General features: G+C 49.0%; 1 protein-coding gene across 1 annotated transcript in view; it reads left to right on the forward strand.

The window, feature by feature from the left end:
* SPDL1 (spindle apparatus coiled-coil protein 1) overlaps positions 1-24322 on the forward strand; it is a 123330-nt gene that overhangs the window by 11211 nt on the left and 87797 nt on the right. The window contains exons 2-4 of the mRNA XM_029613004.1: positions 5320-5457; positions 22984-23148; positions 23886-24080. Coding sequence (XP_029468864.1) covers positions 5344-5457; positions 22984-23148; positions 23886-24080 — 474 coding nt within the window. The 5' untranslated portion in view covers positions 5320-5343. The remainder of the gene's footprint in view (positions 1-5319; positions 5458-22983; positions 23149-23885; positions 24081-24322) is intronic.

Below are 24322 nucleotides of genomic sequence, written 5' to 3' on the forward strand. Positions count from 1 at the left end.
CAGAACCTCCACCGCTTAAGGTCCCTAGGGTGGGGGATACCCCTGGGACCAGGACGTCAGGTTCATCGGCAGGGGCTTCCCGGGTAGGACTGGCACTCCCCCCGGTAGCGGGAGTTTCTTCAGCACCCAATCCATCTCTCTTCCTTTTTCAAAAGGAAGAGCTAGATGACCTCATTCCCCATATCCTTCAGGAGCTGGACCTTGACGCGCCACAAGAAGTGCCAGGACCCTCCGCTTCGGGGAAGAAGGGGGATCCGGTCCTGGCGGGCCTCTGTCCCTTAGCTAGAGCCTTTCCTACCCATCCTACCTTTATGCAACTGATAGCCAGGGAATGGGATGCACCCGAATCCTCATTGAAAGTCAGCAGGGCGATGGAAAAGCTCTACCCCCTCCCTGAGGAGTTACTGGACCTCCTTAAGGTCCCGACAGAGGACTCTGCAGTCTCGGCGGTCACGAACTGTACAACCATTTCGGTAACTGGGGGCACGGCGCTGCGTGACCTGCAGGACCGGAAGTTGGAGGTCTACCTCAAGAGGGTTTTTGAGATCTCCGCCCTCTGGATTCGAGCAACCCTCTGCACCTCCCTTGCACAGCGGGCAGGTCTTCGCTGGGTGCAGCAGTTGTTGACATTGCAGGCCCTACCTCCTGAGGAAGCCTCTCAGGCAGACCGCCTAGAAGCAGTTGTCGCTTACAGAGCTGATGCCCTCTACGACCTAGTGAGAGTACTGGCTAGATCAGTGGTCTCGGCACAACGTCTCCTGTGGCTCCGAAACTGGTCAGCGGACTCATCATCTAAGGTACGGATGGGATCTCTGCCGTTTAAGGGTAAATTCCTCTTCGGGGAGGATCTAGACCAGATCACCAAGCTTCTGGGGGAAAATGCAGTACACTGCCTACCTGAGGACAGATCCAGATCTTCCAGGTCCTTTAATCCCTCCAGAAACCGTTTCCGGACGCAGTGTAGATCCCGCGCCACCAGGCAGACGACACCTCGGACTTCCTCCGCTAGGTCTCAGTTGTGGACTCTGTCCTTTCGAGGCCGTAGACCAGCCAGGGACGGGTGGCCCACGGGGCTTCCAACAAGTCCACTCAATGATGCCAGAGTTGCCCACTCCTCGACCCCCAGGATCGGGGGGTGCATCTCGCTCTTCTACAAGAAGTGGGTCCACATCACCTCGGATCAGTGGATCTTGGACATTTTAAGACGAGGCTACTCATTGGAATTTGTAAGGCCCCCGAGAGACAGGTTCCTTTTCTCCCCCTGTGGATCCCCGCACAAACAGCTCGTGGTCTGCCAGACCCTCGACAGACTTCTAGCTCTTGGGGCCATTATTCCAGTACCCCCACAGGAGGTGGGTTCCGGCCACTATTCAATCTATTTTTTGGTTCCCAAAAAGGATGGCTCCTTTCGACCGATTCTGGATCTCAAAATGGTCAACAAGTCACTCAGAGTTCACTTCTGGATGGAAACTTTACGGTCCGTAATAGCAGCGGTCCACAGAGGGGAATTCCTTGCGTCGCTAGACCTGACGGAAGCTTACCTACACATACCCATTCGCCAGGAGCATCAGCGGTTCCTTTGATTCAAGATCCTGGGGCAGCACTTTCAATTTCAAGCGCTCTTGTTCGGTCATGCGACCACTCCCCGAACTTTTTCCAAGGTAATGGTGGTGGTAGCGGCAGCCCTCAGACGAGAAGGCATTCTGGTTCACCCGTATCTAGACGATTGGCTAATTCGGGCCAAGACTCTCGCTCAGGAACATGCAGCGGTCTCTCGAGTGGTGCAACTTCTCCAATCCCTGGGTTGGGTGATCATCTTCTCCAAGAGCTCCCTCCTCCCATCACAGAGCTTGGAGTTCCTGGGGGTGCGCTTCGACACGGCCAAGGGCAAGGTTTACCTGTGTCTGGATCGGGCGCACTCAATTCGAGAACAAGTACTTCGCTTCTCTGCCCTGCCAACCCCCATGGCCTGGGATTACCTGCAACTCCTTGGATCCATGGCATCCACCATAGACCTCGTACCCTGGGCTTTCGCACATCTACGCCCCTTACAGAGGGCGCTACTCTCTCGCTGGAAACCGGTGTCTCAGGACTATCAGCTTGTCCTCCTGCTCCCCCAGTGCCTTAGGGACAGCTTCCTGTGGTGGCTGGACCCGCTCCATCTGGCTCAGGGAATGCCTCTGCAGATTCCGGACTGGGTGGTGGTTACCACGGACGCCAGCCTGACCGGCTGGGGGGTAGTCTGCCAGTCAAGATCGGCCCAAGGGCTATGGACACAGGAACAGGCCACGTGGACAATCAATCGGCTGGAAACAAGGGCAGTGCGCCTGGCACTGGAGCAATTTCTCCCGCTCGTCCAGCATCGAGCGGTCCGGATACTGTCCGACAACGCGACCACTGTGGCGTACATCAACTGTCAAGGGGGCACAAGGACCCAACAAGTCTCCCTGGAAACAGACATTCTGAGTCTTGGGCGGAGAGACATCTCTCCCATCTGGCAGCCACACACATTGCGGGGGTGGACAATATCCAGGCAGACTTCCTGAGTCGACAACATTTGGACTCAGGAGAATGGGAGCTCTCCGAGGAAGCAATACGAGTTCTCATTCAGCGTTGGGGGATCCCCCACCTAGATCTCATGGCCACTGCTCAAAACGCCAAGGCGTCCAGATTCTTCAGTCGCAGACGGGACCACAGCGCAGAAGGAGTGGATGCACTGGTCCTTCCTTGGCTCCTTCATCTGCTGCTCTATGTATTTCCACCCTGGCCACTAGTGGGCAAGGTCCTTCGAAGAATAGAGAGACACCAGGGATCGGTCATCCTCGTAGCCCTGGAATGGCCGCGTTGGCCGTGGTTCGCGGACCTGATAAACCTAGCGGTGGACGAACCGCTCCGCCTGGGGCATCTGCCGCGACTCCTGCACCAAGGACCAGTATTTTTCGACCAAGCAGAACGCTTCTGTCTTGCGGCGTGGCTTTTGAAAGGTGGCGCCTCCAACGCCGGGGATACCCGGATCCGGTAGTCGCAACCCTCCTCAAAGCTAGAAAAACATCCTCCTCCATCGCTTATGTGCGTGTCTGGCACGTCTTTGAGTCCTGGTGCACTTCACACTCTACCCGCCCGAGGGCGGCTTCTGTGCCTCAGATCCTCCAGTTTCTTCAGGACGGCATGGACAAAGGCCTAGCCTACAACTCCATTCGCGTTCAAGTCGCGGCCCTGGGGGCCTTACAGGACCACGGGTCCTTGTCGTCCCATCCTGATATAGTTCGTTTCCTTCGGGGAGTTAGGCATTTGCGGCCTCCGGTCCAGACTCCTTGACTCTCCTGGAGCCTCAATTTGGTCCTTCGCTCCCTAGCAGGATCTCCCTTTGAACCCCTGCGTTCCTCTACCCTCAAGGACCTCACTGTCAAGACGGTATTCCTCGTGGCCATCTGCTCTGCGCGTCGAGTTTCAGAACTACAAGCGTTATCATGCAGAAAACCCTACCTCCGTTTCACTGACTCTGGTGTGTCCTTACACACGGTGCCTTCATTTTTTCCTAAGGTGGTCTCTGCCTTCCACTTGAATCAGACGGTAGAGTTGCCCTCCTTCTCTACGGAGGACTCACGGGATCTCCGAAGACTTGATGTCAAGCGCACACTGATTCGCTACCTGGAGGTCACCAATGAATTTCGTCTTTCAGACCATCTTTGTCCTCTGGTCAGGGCCACGGAAAGGTCATAAGGCCACAAAGACAACCATCGCTCGCTGGCTCAAGGAGGCCATTGTAACGTCTTACATCGGAGTGGGTAGGGAGCCCCCGCTGGGGGTTAAAGCCCACTCCCTCCGTTCGCAGACTGCTTCCTGGGCGGAAAGTCAATCTATTTCCGTTCAGGAGATCTGTTGAGCAGCCACTTGGAAGTCTCTGCATACTTTCGCGTGACACTACAGACTACAGCTCCAGTCGCTGTCCTCCGGCTACTCTGGGGACAGGGTAGCTCTTAGGGGCCCACCCTCTTTAGAGACACTTGGGTACATCCCACCGTCTGGACTGATCCTGGTACGTACAGGGATGGTACGTACAGGGAAAAGAAAATTACTTCTTACCTGCTAATTTTCATTCCTGTAGTACCATGGATCAGTCCAGACGCCCTCCCTCAGAAAATTGGGGGTTTACTGCTCAAACTAGCTTCTGTCTCTGTTTATTCAATTCAGCTGTTTCTCATCTATGTTCAGGGGCTTTGCCCCACAGTTCTGTTTGCAAGTTAGTTTTCAGTTTTTTTTTATCACAGTTTGTGTCTTGCCCATATACAGTGGGTTTATATAGCTTGATTCATCATTATCCACATTTATCTGGCTTTGGCTTTGATATTCTGTATACTGAGAGCATGCTGAGGGTGCACTGGCTTATAGAGCAGCACCCTCAGAAGTTTTGTTCTGACTCCATCTGCTGGACGGGGACATAACCCACCGTCTGGACTGATCCATGGTACTACAGGAACGAAAATTAGCAGGTAAGAAGTAATTTTCTTTTAGTTCACAAACTCCTCCTTACTTCCACTTTTATGAATAGGAACCACATCTGCCCTTTTCCAATCCTCCGGAACTACTCCAGACTCTAAAGAAGTATTGAAAATGTCAGCCAGAGGAGCTGCCAGGATATCTCTAAAGTTCCCTTAGTACCCTCAAATATATTCCATCCGGCCCCATCGCCTTATCTACTTTAAGTTTACTTAGCTCCTCACGAACACACTGTCTGAAAAGCAATTGAGGTTTACCTTATTTACAATATTATTGACTGGCAAGGGGTTCCTCTAGGACCAGGGTGGGGACTACTAATATAGTCTGTGAGCATTTGTACTCGTGGCCTTCCAGGCATTTATTTTCCTTCTATATAACCTTATACCATCTTCCCTGGTCCTATCTGTTCACTGGCAGCTTTGTGAGAACTTATCCTTGTTTTCCTTCTGTAACCTTAATCGCTTGCTGAGGATGGCAGCCAAATACATTGAGCTTCCATCCGCCACTCTCTCCTCTTATTGAAATACCTGTCAATTTATGTTCTGAAGTGTTCACTTAGGACCGTGGTTCCTCTTTGAGACAAATGTAGGCTGTCTCTACAGTACAGGCTATTAGTTTGAAGAAAGAGAGAAAAAAGAAGCAGGAAAGAGTTCTGAAAGGGGGAAGGCTGTGGAAAAAGATGGAGGAATGGAGAGAGTTGGAAAGAGGGGTGTGTAGCACTTGCGAGTCCATGTAAGTGCCTTTATTAAGCTTTAGATAAGAAATTATCTTTATTTTCTTCATTTAGATAAAGTCATATTTTTTTCTTTGTCTGGCTAGTCGAAGAAGCCACAAAGGGAAGAGATGGCGGAGGAGCATGCAGGAAAACCATGTTGTAATTTAAAATTGCTGGAGATTCAAAATGAATTTCGGAGCCAGTTGGAAGCCCAGCAGAATGAAATGAATTGTATAATTGAGGTAAGCATTGATCAGATGTGTGTTTTGGTTGCCTTGTTTGTCTGAGATTTTGCATGTTTTGTGGAACAAAGGTAGTGCACGTTTTAATTATGATTCCATGTCCCGAGAATTCTCTTATGCTGTAGTTGGTGCGATACCTGCTTAGGTTTCTGATGGGGATCTGCATAGCTGAGTCACTTAGATTCAGAATTGAGGGGTTAAGTAGGGGAAGTCTGCCAAAAACAAAGTAATTTATGTTGCAGTATTTCAGGAATTTAATGACAATTAGAATAATAAAAGAAACCTAGTGTGTGTTTTTTTTTTGTTGTTGTTTTTTTAGTAATTATTGGATTTTTAAAAATATTATTTTCTTCCTCCTTTTTATGTAAACATACTCACCTCAGAGGATTGTGATTGGGCACCATAAATACTGTACTTTGCTGGACCTGAGTGCTGGAAATAAGTCTGTTGCTATGTTTTCTTAATACGGAGCCCCAACAGTAGCGTCTGCTCTTGTCCCCCTCTGCTTTGTTTCGAGCAAATCACCTCTATGGCACCCTTCCTCCAAAACTCTGCTGACCCTGCCAGACAGCAGACTCACTGTGGGCATGCTGCATGGTAGTACTATGGCTTGAGCCACTGCCAAGAGTACATTTGTCCATATCCCATTGTAAACCTTTTTTTGTAATTTGCAATACGTAATCAGGTTTGCATATAATTAATAGCTGTGTAACTTAAATTTTCTTATGCTTGTGCCGTGTGCTGGCAAGTAGAGAAGACTGACTTGAAAACTTCACATTTTGGGCACTTTTCTTATGTATATATGTATGTATGTATTTAAAAACATTTTACATTATGCCCTACCTGGTGTTACGGGTTCAGACCGTGCACTCTGGTATCCTGCCCAGGGGCTCTGACCTGGGAGGGGGAGGGGATAATCTCACTGAGGTTTAAACTGGCGCTACTTGAGGGGCTTATCCCATATAAACACACGCAATTACTGGGATTATATCTGGGAGCTTGAAACCAGGAGCTTATTCCCAACATCACGATTCCAGGTATTTAGGAAAGTGAGTTTATTTGAACAATAGGAGGATAGAACAAACAAAATCAGATTACACAGAAGTAGTAATGGTAGATACTAACAATTGCTACATAGATATAAATAGCTTACGTTTCCAAAGGATCGGCTTGTACCATCACGTCCCAAGTTCTCTGTGACTCGCGCTGTCTGTCTGTCTGTCTCTCTCTCTCTCTCTCTCTCTCTCTCCTTATACACTACAGATGCTTGTGGAAAACCCTGATGGTCTTGGTTTCTTATCAAATTTCAGGCACAGCTATGTGGCCTTCACTTTCTCTCTCAGCCTTTCTCATCATAGATCTAATGGAATAACTAAATAAACAGACTCTTGCCTGTTCGTAAATATTTCACAGTGCAAGACAGTAAATAGGAGCTCACTCAAAGGTTGGCCTGTGGCCTTCAAATTAGTCTGTGTCTGGGTGAAAACTCTGAATCCGTATGGCCTATCCTCTATATACATCCTCAGCAAAAGTAACAAAAAATGACTCCAACATGTTCCACCCCAGGATTCAGAGGATTCACACTAACACCTGCTGCATGAAAAGTTTCTTATTATCCCAGGACAAGCAGGATGATAGTCCTCACATATGGGTGATATCACTGGACGGAGCCTTATCATGGAAAACTTTCTGTCAAAGCTTCTAGAAACTTTTGACTGACACACTGAGGCCACTGAGCATGCCCAGCATGCCATGATCCCTCGAGCCACAGGGGTCTCCCTTCAGTCTTCTTTTTTCCGTGCTGCAGTTAGCAACGCGGTGAAGGAGCCTCGTGTGATTGTTTCACACAGTTTTTCCTCAGAGAAAAAGTTTTAAAAATTTCTCAAATCCATCCCCTTCATAGGGGTCTCCCTTTCACCACTGATCGGTGAATACTTTGTTTTTGTTTTTTTTCCCTGGTCGATACCGTTTCAAACTTTTTTACTGTCAGAAGGTCGTCGACGGCTGTCCGGCCTTCAAAATGGCAACGGGTTTTAAAAAATGCCTGAACTGCCCTCGTACCATGTCCATCACCAACCCGCTTATCTAGTGTGTTTTGTGTTTGGGCGAGGCTCATAATGTGTCCACCTGTCCTGAAGGTGCCGAGATGACAGCCAAAGGTAGATGGGCCTGTCAGGAGAAAATGGAACATCTCTTCAATATTCAATTACTTCCATCAACTCAGTCATCTCTGGCTAGAGTGGCCAAAAAGGTAATTATTCGAATGTCGTCCTGACTGAAGTGGTGATCGATTATCACCGACTCCATCTTGGTCATCCATAAAATCCACATCGGTGCTTGAGAAAAAAAGGCACCGATCATCGCGAAAAACATCACTATCTTCATCAACGGACTTCGATTCCCGATGTTGGATTGATTCCCAGAGCGCCCTCGATAGTCGAGCCGTCACCGAAAAGATCTCGATGCCTCTCACTCTAAGGTGATCCCCACCTGTATCGGTGCCGGGTACCGCGCCACCACAGGGATCTGTGGAAAAGCCGGTTCCGCCTTCTCTGCCACCCCCTATAGCTGCTCTGACTTCACCAGCTATAAGGGAGGAACTGAACGGTTTCATCCGCCAGGCAGTAAAAGACGCTTTGCGAGACATTCAGCCATCGATGCCAATGCCTGCACCGACACTAATACCATCACCGGCACTGATCCCGACGCCGGATCTTTCACTATTTGCACCGATACTCGCTAAGCTCAACGCCCTCATCGGTGCCCTCCCAATGTAACCATTGCCATCTGGTACGAAGACTCCGATTCCCAATCCCAGGGAAGACGATGCCTCTGGGGATTCGTCGATGCATGAGCCACTATCAGGATCGTCGGATTTCACATCCGAGGCTCCCAGTTTCTCCATCGGTTCCAGTACTTCCACCATCGATGCCTTCAATGCCACTTTTCATTCCTCACCCCACTCCTCCATGACGTCCCTCATCAGATACCCGAGATGAGGGAGACACTGATTCTTCATCGGAGGATATATTATCCAACCCATCCCCACTGGAAGAAAGGAGGAAGTCACCTCCGGAGCACCTCTCCTTTTCGAATTTGTAAAAGAGATGTCAGATACCGTTCCTTTCCAGCTGGTAGCAGGAGAGGACATGAGGCAGAAAACCTTAGAAGTTTTGCAATTTGTAGATCCTCCTAAGGAAGTTCTTGCAATACCTGTGCATGAGGTCCTCGTTGATCTTCAGCATAGACTGTGCTCCCATTCCACCACTGAACAAGCGCACTGACGCCACATAGCTAGTTCAGCACATACCAGGTTTTCAAAAACCTCAACTCCTGCACCAGTCTGTAGTGGTGGAGTCTGCCCAAAAGAAGTAAAAAAGAATCCGCCCACACTAGTCTACACCTCCTGGGAAGGAACAGAAATTCCTAGATACCCTTGGCCAAGTTTCCATGCTTTTCTCCAGAACTGCATCATTTCAATTATATATGACTCAGTACCAGCGCAATTTATGGAAGCAAATTCAGGAATTGTCTGAGTCACTACCTCAACAACACCAGGATTCCTTTAATAACATTATTTTTAAAGGGCTAGAGGCAGGCAAACAAGAGGTCCGTGCAGCCTATGACAGTTTTGAAACATCATCCAGAATGGCTGCAACAGGAATTATTTTATTTATTTATTTATTTTTAGTTTTTATATACCGATGTTCCTGTATAATATACATATCACACCGGTTTAGTGCTTGTAGTTGGGCCTGGCTAAAGGCCTTTGACCTCAGGCCTGAAATTCAAGAAAAACTGGCAGATTTGCCTTGTACTGGATAAAACCTCTTTGGAGAAAAGGTACAAGATGCTGTGGCGCAGTTAAAGGAGCATTCTGAAACTCTACTCCAACTGTCTGCTGGATAGGCTGCATGGACCTCGTGTTTGCCTGCCTCTAGCCCTGCTTAGAGCCAGGGCGTGGAACCAGTTCCCTGAGCTCAGCAGGGCAGAGGATTCTACTCCCGCTATTTCCTCTTTCCAAAGAAAACAGGAGGCCTACGTCTTATCTTAGACCTCCGAAACTCAACAAATTTCTATGGAAAGAAAAGTTCAGAATGGTATCCTTATGCATCATGCTTCCCCTTCTTCAGACAGGAGATTGGCTCTGTTCTCTGAATCTTCAAGACTTTTACGCTCACATTCCAATATTTCCCCCTCATCGCAAGTTCCTGTGCTTCCTGGTGGGTTATCAACACTTTCAATACCGGGTGCTGCCATTCGGACTCGCCTCTGCATACAAAGTTTTCACAAAGTGCCTAGCAGTGGCAGCGGCCCATCTACACAAAGAAAGCATACATGTGTTTCCTTATCTAGATGACTGGCTCATCAAGAGCCAATTAAGACAAGGAGCTCTCAACTCGATCAAGCACACAGTCAATCTTCTTCACTCCTTGGGATTTCTAATCAACTACCAAAAATCCCATCTTATACCATCTCGCCTTCTTCAGTTCATCGGAGCAGAATTGAACACCACTGTATCCAAAGCCTTCCTCCCAAAAGACCGCGCAGAGACACTCTCCAGATTAGCGAACTCTCTACGCACAAAGCCAACAGCGACGGCCCATCAGTTCATAACTCTGCTCAGCCACATGGCTTCCACAGTCCATGTCACTCCTATGGCCAGATTAGCCATGAGAATAACCCAATGGACATTGAGATCTCAGTGGCTCCAAGCCATTCAACAACTGTCATCTCCAATTCAAATAACTCACCAGTTACGTTCATCTCTCCTCTGGTGGGCAAACACGAACAACTTGCTCACAGGCCTACCTTTCCAGCAACCAGTTCCACAAGTAACCTTAACTACAAATGCATCCACCTTGGGTTGGGGAGCACATATAGAAAGTCTTCAGACTCAAGGTACTTGGACAAAGCTCGAAGCAACTTTCCAAATCAACTTCTTGAAGCTTCGAGCTATACGTTATGTTCTCTGTGCATTCAAGGACTGCCTTTCACATAAGACTGTTCTAATACAAACAGACAACACAGTTGCCATGTGGTATCTGAACAAACAAGGAGGTACGGGTTCTTATCTCCTTTGCCAAGAAGCTGCACAAATTTGGGACTGGGCCCTGACACATTCCATATTTCTCCGGGCCACTTATCTGGCAGGCATACACAACATAGTTGCAGACCGCCTCAGTCGTCAGTTCCAACCCCCACGAGTGGTCCCTGGATCCTTTAGTAACGACCAGGATATTCCAACATTGGGGTCAGCCAACAATGGATCTCTTCGCATCCGCACTGAATCACAAAGTGGACAGATTCTGCTCCCTGCACAAACAGAGAAACCAGTTAGCCATGGACGCCTTTGCTTGCCCCTGGAACTCAGGTCTTCTATATGCATATCCCCCGATACCGCTCATAACCAAAACACTAGTGAAGCTGCAACAGGACAAAGGGTCAATGATACTCATAGCCCCGAGTTGGCCTGGACAAGTATGGTTTCCCATATTCCGCGACCTCTCAATCAGGGAACCAATTTGCCTGGGCACAGCACCCACTCTCATAACTTAAGATCAGGGCAGGTTGCGCCACCCCAACCTTCAAACCCTATCTCTAAAAGCCTGGATGTTGAAAGCTTGAAACTGCAACCACTCAATCTTTCAACTAATGTCTCTCAAGTGCTTGTAGCTTCACGAAAACATTCCACACGAAAATCCTATCGTTGTAATTGGAAAAGATTCAACACATGGTACATGCAGAAAAGTATTGATCCCTTTGCCTGCCCCACATCGTCTTTATTGGATTATCTCTGGCACCTTTCAGATTCTGGTCTCCAGACTTCCTTGGTAAAGGTACACCTGAGTGCAATCTTAGCTTACCACAAGGGAGTAGGGGATGCTCCGATATCAGCGCAACCCCTTGTCAGTAGGTTTATGAGAGGTTTAATTCAACTTAAACCCCCTTTGAGGCCACCAGTCACAGAATGGGACCTTAATGTAGTCCTAGCAAGGCTAATGCGTTCTCCTTTTGAGCCCATAGATCCTGTGATGTTAAATTTCTTACATGGAAAGTTCTCTTCCTAGTAGCTATTACATCTGTTAGAAGAGTTAGTGAGTTACAAGCACTTAAGAACATAAGAACATAAGAAAATGCCATACTGGGTCAGACCAAGGGTCCATCAAGCCCAGCATCCTGTTTCCAACAGTGGCCAATCCAGGCCATAAGAACCTGGCAAGTACCCAAAAACTAAGTCTATTCCATGTTACCATTGCTGATGGCAGTGGCTATTCTCTAGGTGAACTTAATAGCAGGTAATGGACTTCTCCTCACTTGTAACATACTCACCCTTCACCAGGTTCCTACGTGACCGACTGGTACTCCGTACTCACCCTAAATTCCTTCCCAAGGTGGTTACTGACTTCCACTTGAATCAGTCTATAAATTTGCCCACATTCTTTCCCAGACCTCACTCACACCAAGGCAAAAGAGTTTTGTACACCTTAGACTGTAAATGCGGGCTAGCATATTATCTAGACCGCTCTAAAGTCTATAGGGAATCCACCCAGCTCTTTGTTTCTTTTGATAAAAACAAACCAGTTAGAGCAGTGGGCAAACAAACACTCTCTAACTGGCTAGCAGACTGTATAGACTTCTGCTATGAAAAAGCAGGCCTTTCTCTCCAGGGACGAGTAAAGGCGCACTCAGTGTGCTTCTGAGGTTGCCATTGCTCTATCGTTCCGTACCGATTGCTGACACATGCAAGGCTGCAACATGGAGCTCTCTTCACACATTTGCAGCCCATTACTGCTTGGACAAGGAAGGATGACAAGATTCAGCCTTTGGACAATCTGTCTTAAATAACTTATTTCCAGTATTATCCCAACTCCTTCCACATCCAACCTGCTGTGTTTTCAGGCTGCCTCATTTTTCCCAACAGTATACCAGTTGTGCCCGTTGCACAAGTTGTATGCTGTTGATCCAACACAAAGATGACTCAGCCTGTAGCTTGCTAATCACCCATTTGTGAGGACTATCATCCTGCTTGTCCTGGGATAAAGCAAAATTGCTTACCTGTAATAGGTGTTATCCCAGGACAGCAGGATGTAGCCCTCACGAAACCCACCCGTCACCCCGCGGAGTTGGGTCCGAACCATTTTATTATTTTATCTTTTGCTAAAGCTTATTGCTATAAACGAGTCTGAAGGGAGACCCCTGTGGCTCGAGGGGTCATGGCATGCTGGGCATGCTCAGTGGCCTCAGTGTGCCAGTCAAAAGTTTCTAGAAACTTTGACAGAAAGTTTTCCATGATAGGGCTCCGTCCAGTGACATCACCGTCCTGGGATAACACCTATTACAGGTAAGCAATTTTGCTATCTATAGTTCTATTGGTTTCAGCACCTGCAGTCCGTCAGTATTTCTCTATCTCCAGCAGATAGTGGAGGTACAAAATCCTACAGTCTGTAGTTTTAAAAAAAAAAAAAAAAACCAAACAGTGATCAGGATTTTCAGTGAGGATAGTTAGGCTTAGTGTCTCTTTAAGAGAATTTAAAAAAATAAATAAATGCAGAAGATTTCTGTCAGCCTCCCAGGGGGTTGGCAGGTCCTGAGGTGACCATCCCCCCTGGTATTAGAGGCTCCTGGAGAAGAGGGGTTGAGGACCCTGCTGCCCAGGTTACCACAGCCCTGGAGTGATACCGGGGAGCCCGGCTCAATCGCCCCAGGTGGGACAGGACCCGCGCTGCTCAATTAAGGTTTGACAAAAAAAAAAAAAGTTGAAAGCCTTTCTTTTCATCTTCGCTCTGTTACCAGCCCTGTCTGTTTGTCCCCTCCCGTCACTGTGTTTCCAGCTGACGATTCTTTCATTTTCAGCCGGCCCCCGGAATCACTTCACTATGCCGCATGTATCGCTCGATGGCCTATGTTCCTCGTGTCTCCCCGGGGGGAGGGAACCTTGATGGCCGCTGGGGGCAGCGGTTCTAGGGCGCGCCAAGAGCCTGCAAGGCCCGGGCACCCGCAGCTTGTTTCTGCAGATCTGTTCCCACTCAGCGCGGGAACGGACAGCATCTTGGCCTCTTTTCGCACAGCAACACAGGCAGCGGAGGGGGGAGGGATTTCCCTTCCTCCTCTATCCCCACAGCATGTAGCCTCCGAGTGAGGCACGCCAGGGTGAATGAGGAGAGCCCCGGAGGGGGGGCTTCAGACTCCTCCTCCTCCTCCTTTTCTTCGGAATTTATTATGCTGCTTCACAAGGCCTTTAAGGCCAGGAAGTCTGCTAGGAGGCATTCTGGAGAGGGATCTCATTTGCACACTGCCCCACTTTTGGATAAGTCAGGGGCTCAGCCTACCAAAAGGGGCCAGGTCCACGGAAGGCAAGGGAGCCCCGAAACTTAAGCGCCCCCTATGGACCACTTCGTCCCGCTCGATGGATGATTCCTCTTCTGATGCTTTGGAGCAGGACGATCAAGAGCCAAGGGGCACGCCCCCTCCGAGCTCAGATATTGAAGGGGACCAGGACCTTCTTCCAAACACAGTGCCCACCTGCTCAACGGCAGGGAGCCTTTTCTAAGGATTACAGACATGGGGAGTCTCATTGCGGACGGTTCCTTCCTTTCTCCCGAAGGTGGTTTCTTCCTTTCATTTGAATCACTGTGGAACCCCCATACTTTTCAGGTTTGGACCGCCCTGATCCCCATTCTGGAGATCTGAAGAAGCTTGATGTGCGCCGGGTGCTGTTGCGTTATCTGGAGGATACCAATGGTTTTCGTATGCTGGATCATCTCTTTGTACTCTGGAGTGGCCCCAAAAAAGGGCATAAGGTGTCTAGGGCAACGATTGCTCATTGGTTGAAAGAGACTATTGGTTCAGCGTAGCTGCTTCAAGGCCGGCCATGTCCGGTCGGTCTTCGAACGCATTCTACCTGTTCACAGGTAACCTTGTGGGCAGAGTTTCAACAAATTTCACTGCAAGAGATTTGTCGGGCGGCCACTTGGAAGTCTTTGCACACCTTTGCTAGACATTACCGATTAGATGATCAGGCCCCAGGTTGGGGGGGGGGGGGGTTGGTGAAGGTGTGATCTGAGCGGGACTTTCAGGGTCCCTCCCTGCGTAGTGGAGCTCTGGTACATTCCAGGAGTCTGGACTGAACCGGGTACGTACAGGGAAAGGAAAATTGGTTCTTACCAGCTAATGTTTGTTCCTGTAGTACCATGGATCAGTCTAGAGTCCCACCCTTTTCGGTATGAGAGTCTGCTCATTCAGTACTTCCTTATATTCTCTGCAGACTAGTTTCAAAGTTTTCTATAGTTTTTCCAAGTTTGTTTCACTGGTTCTGTTCCCACTGGAGGTTAGTGAGCGGAACATGTAAATTGCAGGGTTTATTGGTTTTTGTTTTGTTTTTTTTTTTAATGTTTTTTACTTTGACACAGTGTAATACTGACGGATTGTAGGTGGCACCTCAGGGTATAGGGAAGAGTCAGTCAAAACTTCTCTGTCTCCATCTACTGGTGGGGAGACAAAACCCAGGAGTCTGGACTGATCTGTGGTACTACAGGAATAAAAATTAGCAGGTAAGAACCAATTTTCCTGTGTAGTACATACTCTCCCTACCCCTCAGTGGTGCAAAAAACAAAATCCCTGTTGCAAAAATCTATTCTAGTTCTTTCTATAAAAAAAAAAAAATTACTATCTGGGTGTCAAATTGACATACATATAGTATGTTCTCATGAACCATTAACACAGAGAACAGCAACTATGGAGCAATAAAACTGCATCAATTCAGACTGTACCATTAATGTGAGAATCAAAAATAGAATCTGCAAGTAACAATGTGACTAGGTATTAGCTAAGTGTATCATAATCATATTTCATCATGATAATCAGTTATTACATTTCAAAGAGATATGGATATACATATTGCTTAAAAACAGTGTCTAAGTAAGGCTATGCTTATGGAATAAGGAAATTTTGAGCACTTCAGTCCATAAAATGAAGGATTCAAGATGTCTTCTGTGGCAAAGGGTAGGATGATTTCAAGTTATGAGGTCAGTGACAAATGATGTGTGTAATTCTTGCAGCACAGCCTCTGCACACTCATCACTAATTCAGATGTTTGTGTTTATCAATTAATACCTGATATGAGATGAATACAAACTGAAATTAATTAAATAAGAAATTCTAGAATAAACATCAATAACTTCTTGTATATAATAATCCCTATATACACTATTCATGTGCATATCCAATATTGTTTTGTCATAGGTCAATGAAGCAGCTACATAATGTCCTATCCTTTCTTTCCCCACTTTCCTATAAAGTAACATACCATATTCAGACAAAGGCAACCTCGATGTTCATTCATTCAAACTGTACATATAAAATCATGACACATAATGTAAACCGCAGAAAGTGGAAGGAGGAAAAGCGAAGGGGAAAAATAAATTTACAAGTACTTGTGAATAAACAATCCAGTATGGAAAAAAAACCATCTCTCTTGCTCGCTCTCTCTTATACTGGGATGTGCAGATGTATGACTTGATACTTGTGGGAGAGAGAGAAGAACCGGGCTAGTCATGAATTTAGCAGGAGCAAAATAAAATGTTGCGTGTTGGATATTAGAAAATTAGGGTGAAGATCGGTAATAACTGTATAATGCTTTTTCCCTGTACGTACCAGGATCAGTCCAGGACACCTGGGTTGTGACTCCGCACCAGTAGATGGAGACAGACTAAAACTTGTGGGCGGAGCCATATATGCCCCTGTGCCAGTCACAGCCCCTCAGTCTTACTCTGTCTCCAGTAGATGGTGCAGGTGCGGTCACAGCTCCTGCCTGCCCTGGTTCTGGTACTCCGTCAGGGTTGGTTCTTTACTTGGTTTTAGGCCAGTTTAGGCTATAGTTGTTTTCTTTTGGGAATTTTGCATTTTGCATTGTAAATTGTCACTGCCGTCCCGTCCGCCCTGCCTCCCAGGGGGGTTGAGAGGTCCTGAGGGGACTACCCTCCCCCGGTTGAGGCCGCTGCTAGGGTCGAGGACCCGGCTACGTGAGTAGCAGCGTCTGGGGTGACACCGGGGAGCCCGGTTCACTCACCCCTGCTGGATTAGGGCTCCAGGACGGTGGATAGTGACAGGTTTTTTTGTAAAAAAAAAAAAAAAAAGAAAGTTGTTGATTTTGTTTCCGGCTCTGTTCCTTCGCGTCGCCGCTCCGTGTTGGCTCCGGGGGGGCGCTGATGGCGGGGGGAGGTCGGTCGCCTTAATCCTACCTGTTTATTCGCGTGGCTCTTCTTTTCGTCGCGTTTCGCCGGCATGCCTCGGGGCTGGGTCGTTTGCTCCCAGGAGGTTCCTAGGTCCTGAAGGGACCATTCCTCCTGGTAGAGCACCATTCCTCCTGGTAGGGCACTGGCTGGGCTACGGGTCGCGGATCCGGGGTTCGCTTACAGCCCAGCCGGGGGATACCGGGGGCCCGGTTCTCTCGCCCCGGCCAGACCGCCGTACCGCTGCGAGGGACAGCTCAGTTTAAAAAAAAAAACAAAAACAAAAAACGGTGCAGTTTTCTTTTCAGCGCGCCGGGTTCTCTGCTGCAGCGGTCGTTTCGGCGTTTCCCTCTTTCTCCCTTCTCTCTTTTTAATTTTGCTTTTTCGGCACGCTTCCGAGCAGGCCGCTTGGGTCGGCCTGCTCGACTTGCGACTCCAGCGCCGTGCGCCTCTAGCGAGCGCTGTTTCATCAGGCGGCAAAAAGGGGGGGCACAGGATCGTCGGCCTGTCTTCAGGGGGTGCTTGTTCGGCGGCAGCCTCTCGCGTTTGCGGTCGGGGACCATCCGGCGGCCTTCCCCAAGCTGTTCCTGTCTGCCGCGGGAAAAGATTTAAAAAAAAAAAAAAAAAAAAAAACGCCGACCTCTCGCGCGAAATTGGCGGGAACGTCGGCCATCTTGGTGCCAGCGTCGAGCGCGACACCAAGCGGCAGGTCCCAGGATTTCCCTTGTTCCGTTCCCCCCCTCCCCCCTCCCCCCCCAGCGGCCGACTCCGCGGTCTATTTACCATCGGAGGCGGTGGGGGGGGAGGGCTGGGGGAGAAACGCTCTTTGCCCCTGGTTTGCTTTTGGCCTGGCATGGGGCCTTTTCTGTCCCTGGTTTTCTTTTGGCCTGGCTTAGGGCCTTTACGGCCCGCAGAGCCCTCAAGCGACCTTCTGGCCAGGTGGGGGGGGGCCTGAGAGGCCAATCAGTTTGGACTGGACGCGTATTCGGCCGCGGATCGCGGCAGCGCGATTCATAGCCAGATCGCCCGTTGGGGGCCCTACCGCCTAGCTTGGGCACGGACCCTGCCTCTGACTCGTCGGATCCGGTATTTCCTAGGTGCCCTCCCCTCCTCCGAGGGGGGCTGGGGGAGAGGTCTACATCTGATTCGTCGGGTCCGGAGATTTCCAAGGCGTCCTCCCCGCCTCCGAGGGGGGCTGAGGGGGATGGCGCGCCGCCGCAGGGGGGCGACGAGGCAGACACAGGCTTCGGAAGGGGATCACTTGAGCTTGATCCGCCTCTTCATCAGGAAGTAGATGGCCCCTGATTCCCGCCATCCTGGAGGGGTTGGGCATCGCCACCCCGCTGCGGGTAGGCTCGGCTGGGCTTCCTTCCTTTTCACCTCTCTGGGTCAGCCCTGCCCTCTCGAGAATAGGATACTCCGGCGTTGCACCTTTAGGTCACGAACGCTTTGGGTAAGCTCTCTCCCTTGCCGGAGATCGAAGGATTTCCCTAGGGGAAATCGGGGTTTTTCCAACGGCCCGAGGATAAATTCAGGGCGCGGGATTCGTTTTCGGCCAGGTCCCGCTTTCGTGATCCCAGGACGTCACGTCCTCAAAGTCTCCTGGTCAGGCGTATAGGACTTCTTCCTCCAGGACCCCGCCATGGCGGCAGCAGTCCTTCGGGGGAAACGAGGGAGCCCCGGAGTGCGCAGGGGTCCTAAGCTTCACAATGAAAGGGGGTCGGCCTCTCGCTCTCTCACCGCAGCCACAGCACGCCGTTCCCAACGTCGGGGCACGGTGGATTTCAGTTGTCGAGAGATGGGCCGGTGTAACGTCAGACCAGTGGGTCCTCCACGTGATCAGACTCGGCTGCCTCCTCCGTTCCGGTCAACCACACGGCAGGGGCCGTTACTCCATTTACTTCCTCGCCCCAAGAAAGGCGGCACGGCCAGATCTATTCTGGATCTCGGTGGAGTGCACAGATGCCTTTGCGTTTCTCACTTCAACATGGAGTCGATTCGGTCGGTAATTGCTGCGGGGCAGCCCGGCGAGTTTTCTGACCTCCCTAGCTCTCGCGGAGGCGTATCTTCGCATAGGCATTCAGCTGTCGTTCCTGCACTTCGTCAGGTTCTGCGTTCTAGGACGGCATTGCCAGTTTCAAGCGCTCCCGGTTGGTCTCGCGACGGCCCCCGTACGTTCACGAAGGTGATGGTCGCGGTGGCGGCGCGGCTGCGCCAGTAAGGTCTCCTGGTACATCCTTACCTGGACGATTGGTGGATTCGGGCGAAGCCCGAGGATCAATGTCGGTTGTCAGTTGGCCAGGGGCCTACACCTTGGCAGTCCCTAGGATGGGTGGTCAACTTCAACAAGAGTCATCGGACACCCTCGCAGACCTTGGAATATCTGGGAGCCGTTGCCGACACGTCGCAAGGCTAGGTGTTCCTGTCACACGAACGGAGATACGAGCTGCCAGCTCAAGTAAGGCGCTTCTTGTCTCTCAGCCGGCCGCGGGTCTGCGACTGCCTTACGGTCCTGGGCTCTATGGCTTCCACACTCGCGCTGGTTCCCTGGGCGTTCGCTCATCTGCGACCATTACAGTCGTCCTTACTATCTTGCTGGGCGCCGGTTTCCGAGGAGTTCCGCTTACCGCTTCCACTAGGGGGACACGCGAGGTCCAGCCTGCTCTGGTGGCTGGATTCCAGTCATCTGTCCTCTGGAGTGTCTCTTCTGGTGCCCAATTGGACGGTGGTGACCACGGATGCCAGCCTCTCCGGTTGGGGAACGGTCTGCCTAGGGAGCTCGGTCCAAGGCCTATGGTCAGTGTCGCAAGCCCAGTGGTCTATCAACAGACTAGAGACCAGAGCGGTCCGTCTGGCTCTGCAAGCCTCCCTACCGGTAGTGCGGGGAGAAGCAGTCCGAGTGTTGTCGGACAACGCGACCACCATGGCCTACATCAACCGCCGAGGCGGGACAAGGAGCCCACAGATGGCGGAGGAAGCTCGGCGCTTAATGGTCTGGTCAGAGCTACATCTCGGCGACACAGCAGCCTCTCACATTGCAGGAGTCGACAACGTTCAGGCGGATTTTCTCAGCCGGCATCGCCTGGATTCTGGAGAATGGGAGCGGGCGGACGAAGCTTTCTTCTCATTTGCGAAACGTAGGGAGTGCCCCACATGGATCTGATAGCCACGTGGCACAACGCGAAGGCTCCGTGATTTTTCAGTCGGCTTCGAGAAAGGGGGGCAGAAGGCATCGATGCGCTGGTGCTTCCCTGGCCGACGGATGTTCTGCTGTACGTGTTTCCCCCGTGGCCGATGATCGGCAAGATTCGGCGGCGCATTGAGTTGCACCCAGCCAACGTGATCCTGGTGGCACCGGAGTGGCCACGCCGGCCGTGGTTCGCAGACCTCCTCCAGCTCACAGTAGCGGCACCCCTTCAGCGCCAGGGAATGGCGGGTCTACTCCATCAGGGCCCCGTCTGTTTGGAGGATGCGGATCACTTCTGTCTCGCAGCATGGCTTTTGAGAGGAATCGGCTGAGGAGAAAAGGTTACTCAGATGCGGTGGTAGCCACGTTGCTACGTTCCAGGAAACAGTCGACGTCCCTGGCTTATGTCCGTGTCTGGGTAGTTTTTGAGGAATGGTGCGTGCAACGTGGGGTGGGCCCCACTACGGCTTCTGTCTCCGACATTCTGGCATTCCTCCAGACAGGTCTAGCCAAAGGTCTGGCTTGCAGTTCTCTATGGGTCCAAGTGGCGGCGATCGGTTGTTTGCAAGGTGAGATCCGTGGTACGTCCCTGGCTCTTCACCCGGTTATCTCCCGTTTACTTCGGGGAGCTAAGCACCTTCGTCCTCCATTGCGTCTCCCCTGTCCGGCTCGGAACCTCAATTGGGGTGAACCTTTGAAACACGTAACTATTAAGGACCTCACGTTGAAGACGGTGTTCTTGGTGGCGGTCGCTTCGGCACGGCGTGTTTCGGAGTTACAGGCCTTGTCCTGTAGGGAACCCTTCTTGCGCATTTCCGATTCCGGTGTTTCTTTGCGGACGGTTCCTTCCTTCCTGTCGAAAGTGGTGTCGGCCTTCCATGTAAATCAATCGGTTGAGCTGCCCGCTTTCGCGGTCGGGGAGCCCTCTGATCCAGAAGCGAGGGAATTGCGGACGCTTGACGTGCGGAGATCCCTCCTTCGCGGTCTGGAGGTCACTTATCCATTTCGGGTCACAGATCATCTGTTTGTTTGGTTCTCTGGTCCAAAGACAGGAGCTGCAGCGTCCCGCACGACGATTGTCCGTTGGCTCAAGGAGGCCGTTGGTTCGGCGTACTTGGTGCGGGGAAAACCACTTCCCGTGGGTCTTCGGGCTCGCTCGACTCGCTCTCAAGCTGCGTCTTGGGCGGAGGCTTCTCAGGTGTCGCATCAAGAGATTTGCAGGGCGGCTACCTGGAAGTCGTGGCATACCTTTATCCGGCATTACCGGTTGGATGTCCGGGCTACCGATTCCGGGGATTTGGAGAGATGGTACTCCGAGCGGGACTCTCTGCTTCCCACCCTCGGTAAGTTGGCTCTGGTACATCCCAGGTGTCCTGGACTGATCCTGGTACGTACAGGGAAAGGAAAATTAGTTTCTTACCTGATAATTTTCGTTCCTGTAGTACCAAGGATCAGTCCAGGATCCCGCCCGCAGTGCTGCGCTGAAGTAACGGAGAGTCCGCTCACTGTTCTGGGTTAATCTTGTCCGCTTGTTTCGCTCTCTCGGTTGGAGGGTCCGTTTCCAGAAGGGATGTTTCTTTCCCCGTTCTATTAGCGGTTTATAGTTAGTTTTGGTTTTAGTTCTCTGGTTGTGTTTCTACTTTGACATTACGTATGACTGAGGGGCTGTGACTGGCACAGGGGCATATATGGCTCCGCCCACAAGTTTTAGTCTGTCTCCATCTACTGGTGCGGAGTCACAACCCAGGTGTCCTGGACTGATCCTTGGTACTACAGGAACGAAAATTATCAGGTAAGAAACTAATTTTCCTTTCTAAAATCTGACAGTTGTTTTTCCAGTAAAAATAAGTTCAAACTGAACATGAAGGGCCCTGTGTATAAATAACATACATAATGATGGCAGAAAATTACTGTCACAACAGACACACTTGGTAAAAAGACATCACCCAGAGAATCTCAGAGTAGAGCTCGGTTTGAAACAAGTAATTTAAAGATGCTGTGTTTTCATCAGTGGGGTAGGTATGACTACTTATTCTTTTAAGACCTGCCCACTATTCAGTTAGCATAACTTTTTCATCAAAGAGAAAAACCTGCTTGTAATTTCAGATCAAACCTCTGGTTGTTAACCAGGCCAGTTAGCATCTGATCTGGACTGAGAGAATTATGGGAATGCTTTGTATTTTTTATTTAAAGGTTGCTGTATGTACACACAGAATGCAGTAGTTGTCCTAAAGCAACTGCAAATCCAGTACTCTAGCACCAGGTTAAGTCAGTGGCAGAAAGGTTTGACATGAGAAAGTACTGTGCTTTCCCCTCAGTTCTATCCCCTCCACTCTTCTTGTCCCACTACGGCTTCAGTTGAATGCTTTTATCAGATCAAATGGGAAGTCTCATGTCAGGTTAAACTACTGATGCTTCCTTCTAGTTAGCCTTGGTAGCCAGGTCAATAGATGCTTTAAAATCTCCACCATGAGGCCAAATGTTTTATTCATTTTATTAGAGCAATAGAGGTGGATAGGCATCCACCAAATAGTCAATTCTAAAAATAGAGGTGTGAGGTTTAGCACTTGCACTGAAAACAGGAAGCATTTTTGCTGCAATTAAGTACTGACATCTTGGATTTCTATATGGACAGTCTGTATTTATGTTTATCTTAGCCAAGATCTGCAGGGTTGTCACTGGACTCAAAAACTGTTTAAAGACCGTAAAATCCTAGGATGACTTGAGTTTTTTGAGCTTAACTTTTAAAGGATGACTGTAGTGTTTATCTTCCTTAGTTTTGGAAACTTCAGCCCACTTGTTTCTGGGATTCTTGTAAACAAAGTAGAAAATATCTGTAAAACTATCTAAAGAAAAAATACGAAAATGTTTGTAGTAGATGCATGGACCAGCCTCCCAGTGGAGGAGATGGAGACAAATATAGTATCTGAATTCAAGAAGCATGGGGCAGGAATTATAGAGCTGACCTTTGGTGTGGATGGGCAGACTAGCTAGGCCATATGATCTTTTTCTTCCATCATGCTACTCATCAGGTTCTGCCTCTACTTCAACAATAATGCTATTCTAGATGAATAATTTGCTGATATTGCACCATATTTGTTTCAGAGCTTAAAACAAGAAAAATATTCACTTCAGAAAGCGATTGAGCTCAAGAATCAAATGTTACAAAGTACGGAGTCTGAATGCAAAAACATTGAACAGCAACAGAAATTGTTTATTGAACAGCTGGAGAGGCGTCATGGCCAAGAAATCAGCGAATGTAATGATGAGGTTTGGACCATATGCAATTATTAATGTTTCTTTTCTTCCCAAAAGAATAAAAAAATCCTAAAAATAAATTCAGTCATGGCACTTTGCAGGCATTGGCCAGGAAATCAGTGTGATATAAGGGCAAGAAGCCAAAAATGGTTGTCTACAATTAAATTGCAGGCCTTCTTCATTTGCATATTCTATCCAACCCTTATTTGCTCACTTCATGGGAATCAATAGAGAAAATCTCTTTCATATTTAAATATTACAGGGCAAATATCAAAAGTGGCTTAAAGTGGTACAAAACAACATGTGCTGTAGTCTTTATAAGAAAACACATGCAAACTCCATCTCTACCATATCTATGACTGTACAGCCAGCTGGGTAACTCCCTCCTCAGATAGCTAAACACATCATTCTATTTTTAAGAGAGCACAACTCCACTCTTTCAATGCTAGGATAATCTGATACTCAGGCAGGCTTAAACCAGGTCAAATTAGCATCAGAAAATTAGGGGTATCTTAACAGAGAAGCTCTTAAGAGGACAAGAAAACTCACAGCCAAAAGCATAAATGTTCTTAATTAACATCTAAAAATATCATCTGTGTCACAAGACTTACACAGCTATCCACTCACTTATTAAGAAAAGTATTGGTCCACAACTTGAGCTAATTTCACATTCATCACTTTGCAGTATATTGTGCTATTAATTTTCTACATATTTGGGTTGACTGACTTAATTTTTTTTTTATTTCTAGTTGAAGAAGCTGAGGGCAGAACTAGATGAAGCCCGACTAAATGAGGAGCAGCTGAAGCACAAACTGGACTGTCAGATGGAGCTGTTGACCAACAAATCGAAGGAGCACCACATGTTGTCCGATTGTGCCCATGAAACCCTTTCTTCAGAAATGCTGAGTCTTCAGCTTGAGAAAACAGAACTTGAAACTGAAAATGTATATAGCTAGTCTCCTGCCAGTCTCGTTGTTCCAATACAGAATGAGTGTGCCAGCTGGGTACTTTAAATGATTTCAAAATGTCATCTAGCACAGTTTCTCTTCAAAAGATAGAGATAGAAAAATATTTAGAAGGATGCCTGCCAAAGGTTTAGGAGCCAGTTAATTTTTTTTCCTTCCAGAGTTTCCCAAACCTGACCTGGGGGTTCTATAGCCAGTTGGGTTTTCAGGATATTCACAAT

This window comes from Rhinatrema bivittatum, chromosome 8 (assembly GCF_901001135.1).
Source record: "Rhinatrema bivittatum chromosome 8, aRhiBiv1.1, whole genome shotgun sequence".
NCBI lineage: Eukaryota > Metazoa > Chordata > Amphibia > Gymnophiona > Rhinatrematidae > Rhinatrema > Rhinatrema bivittatum.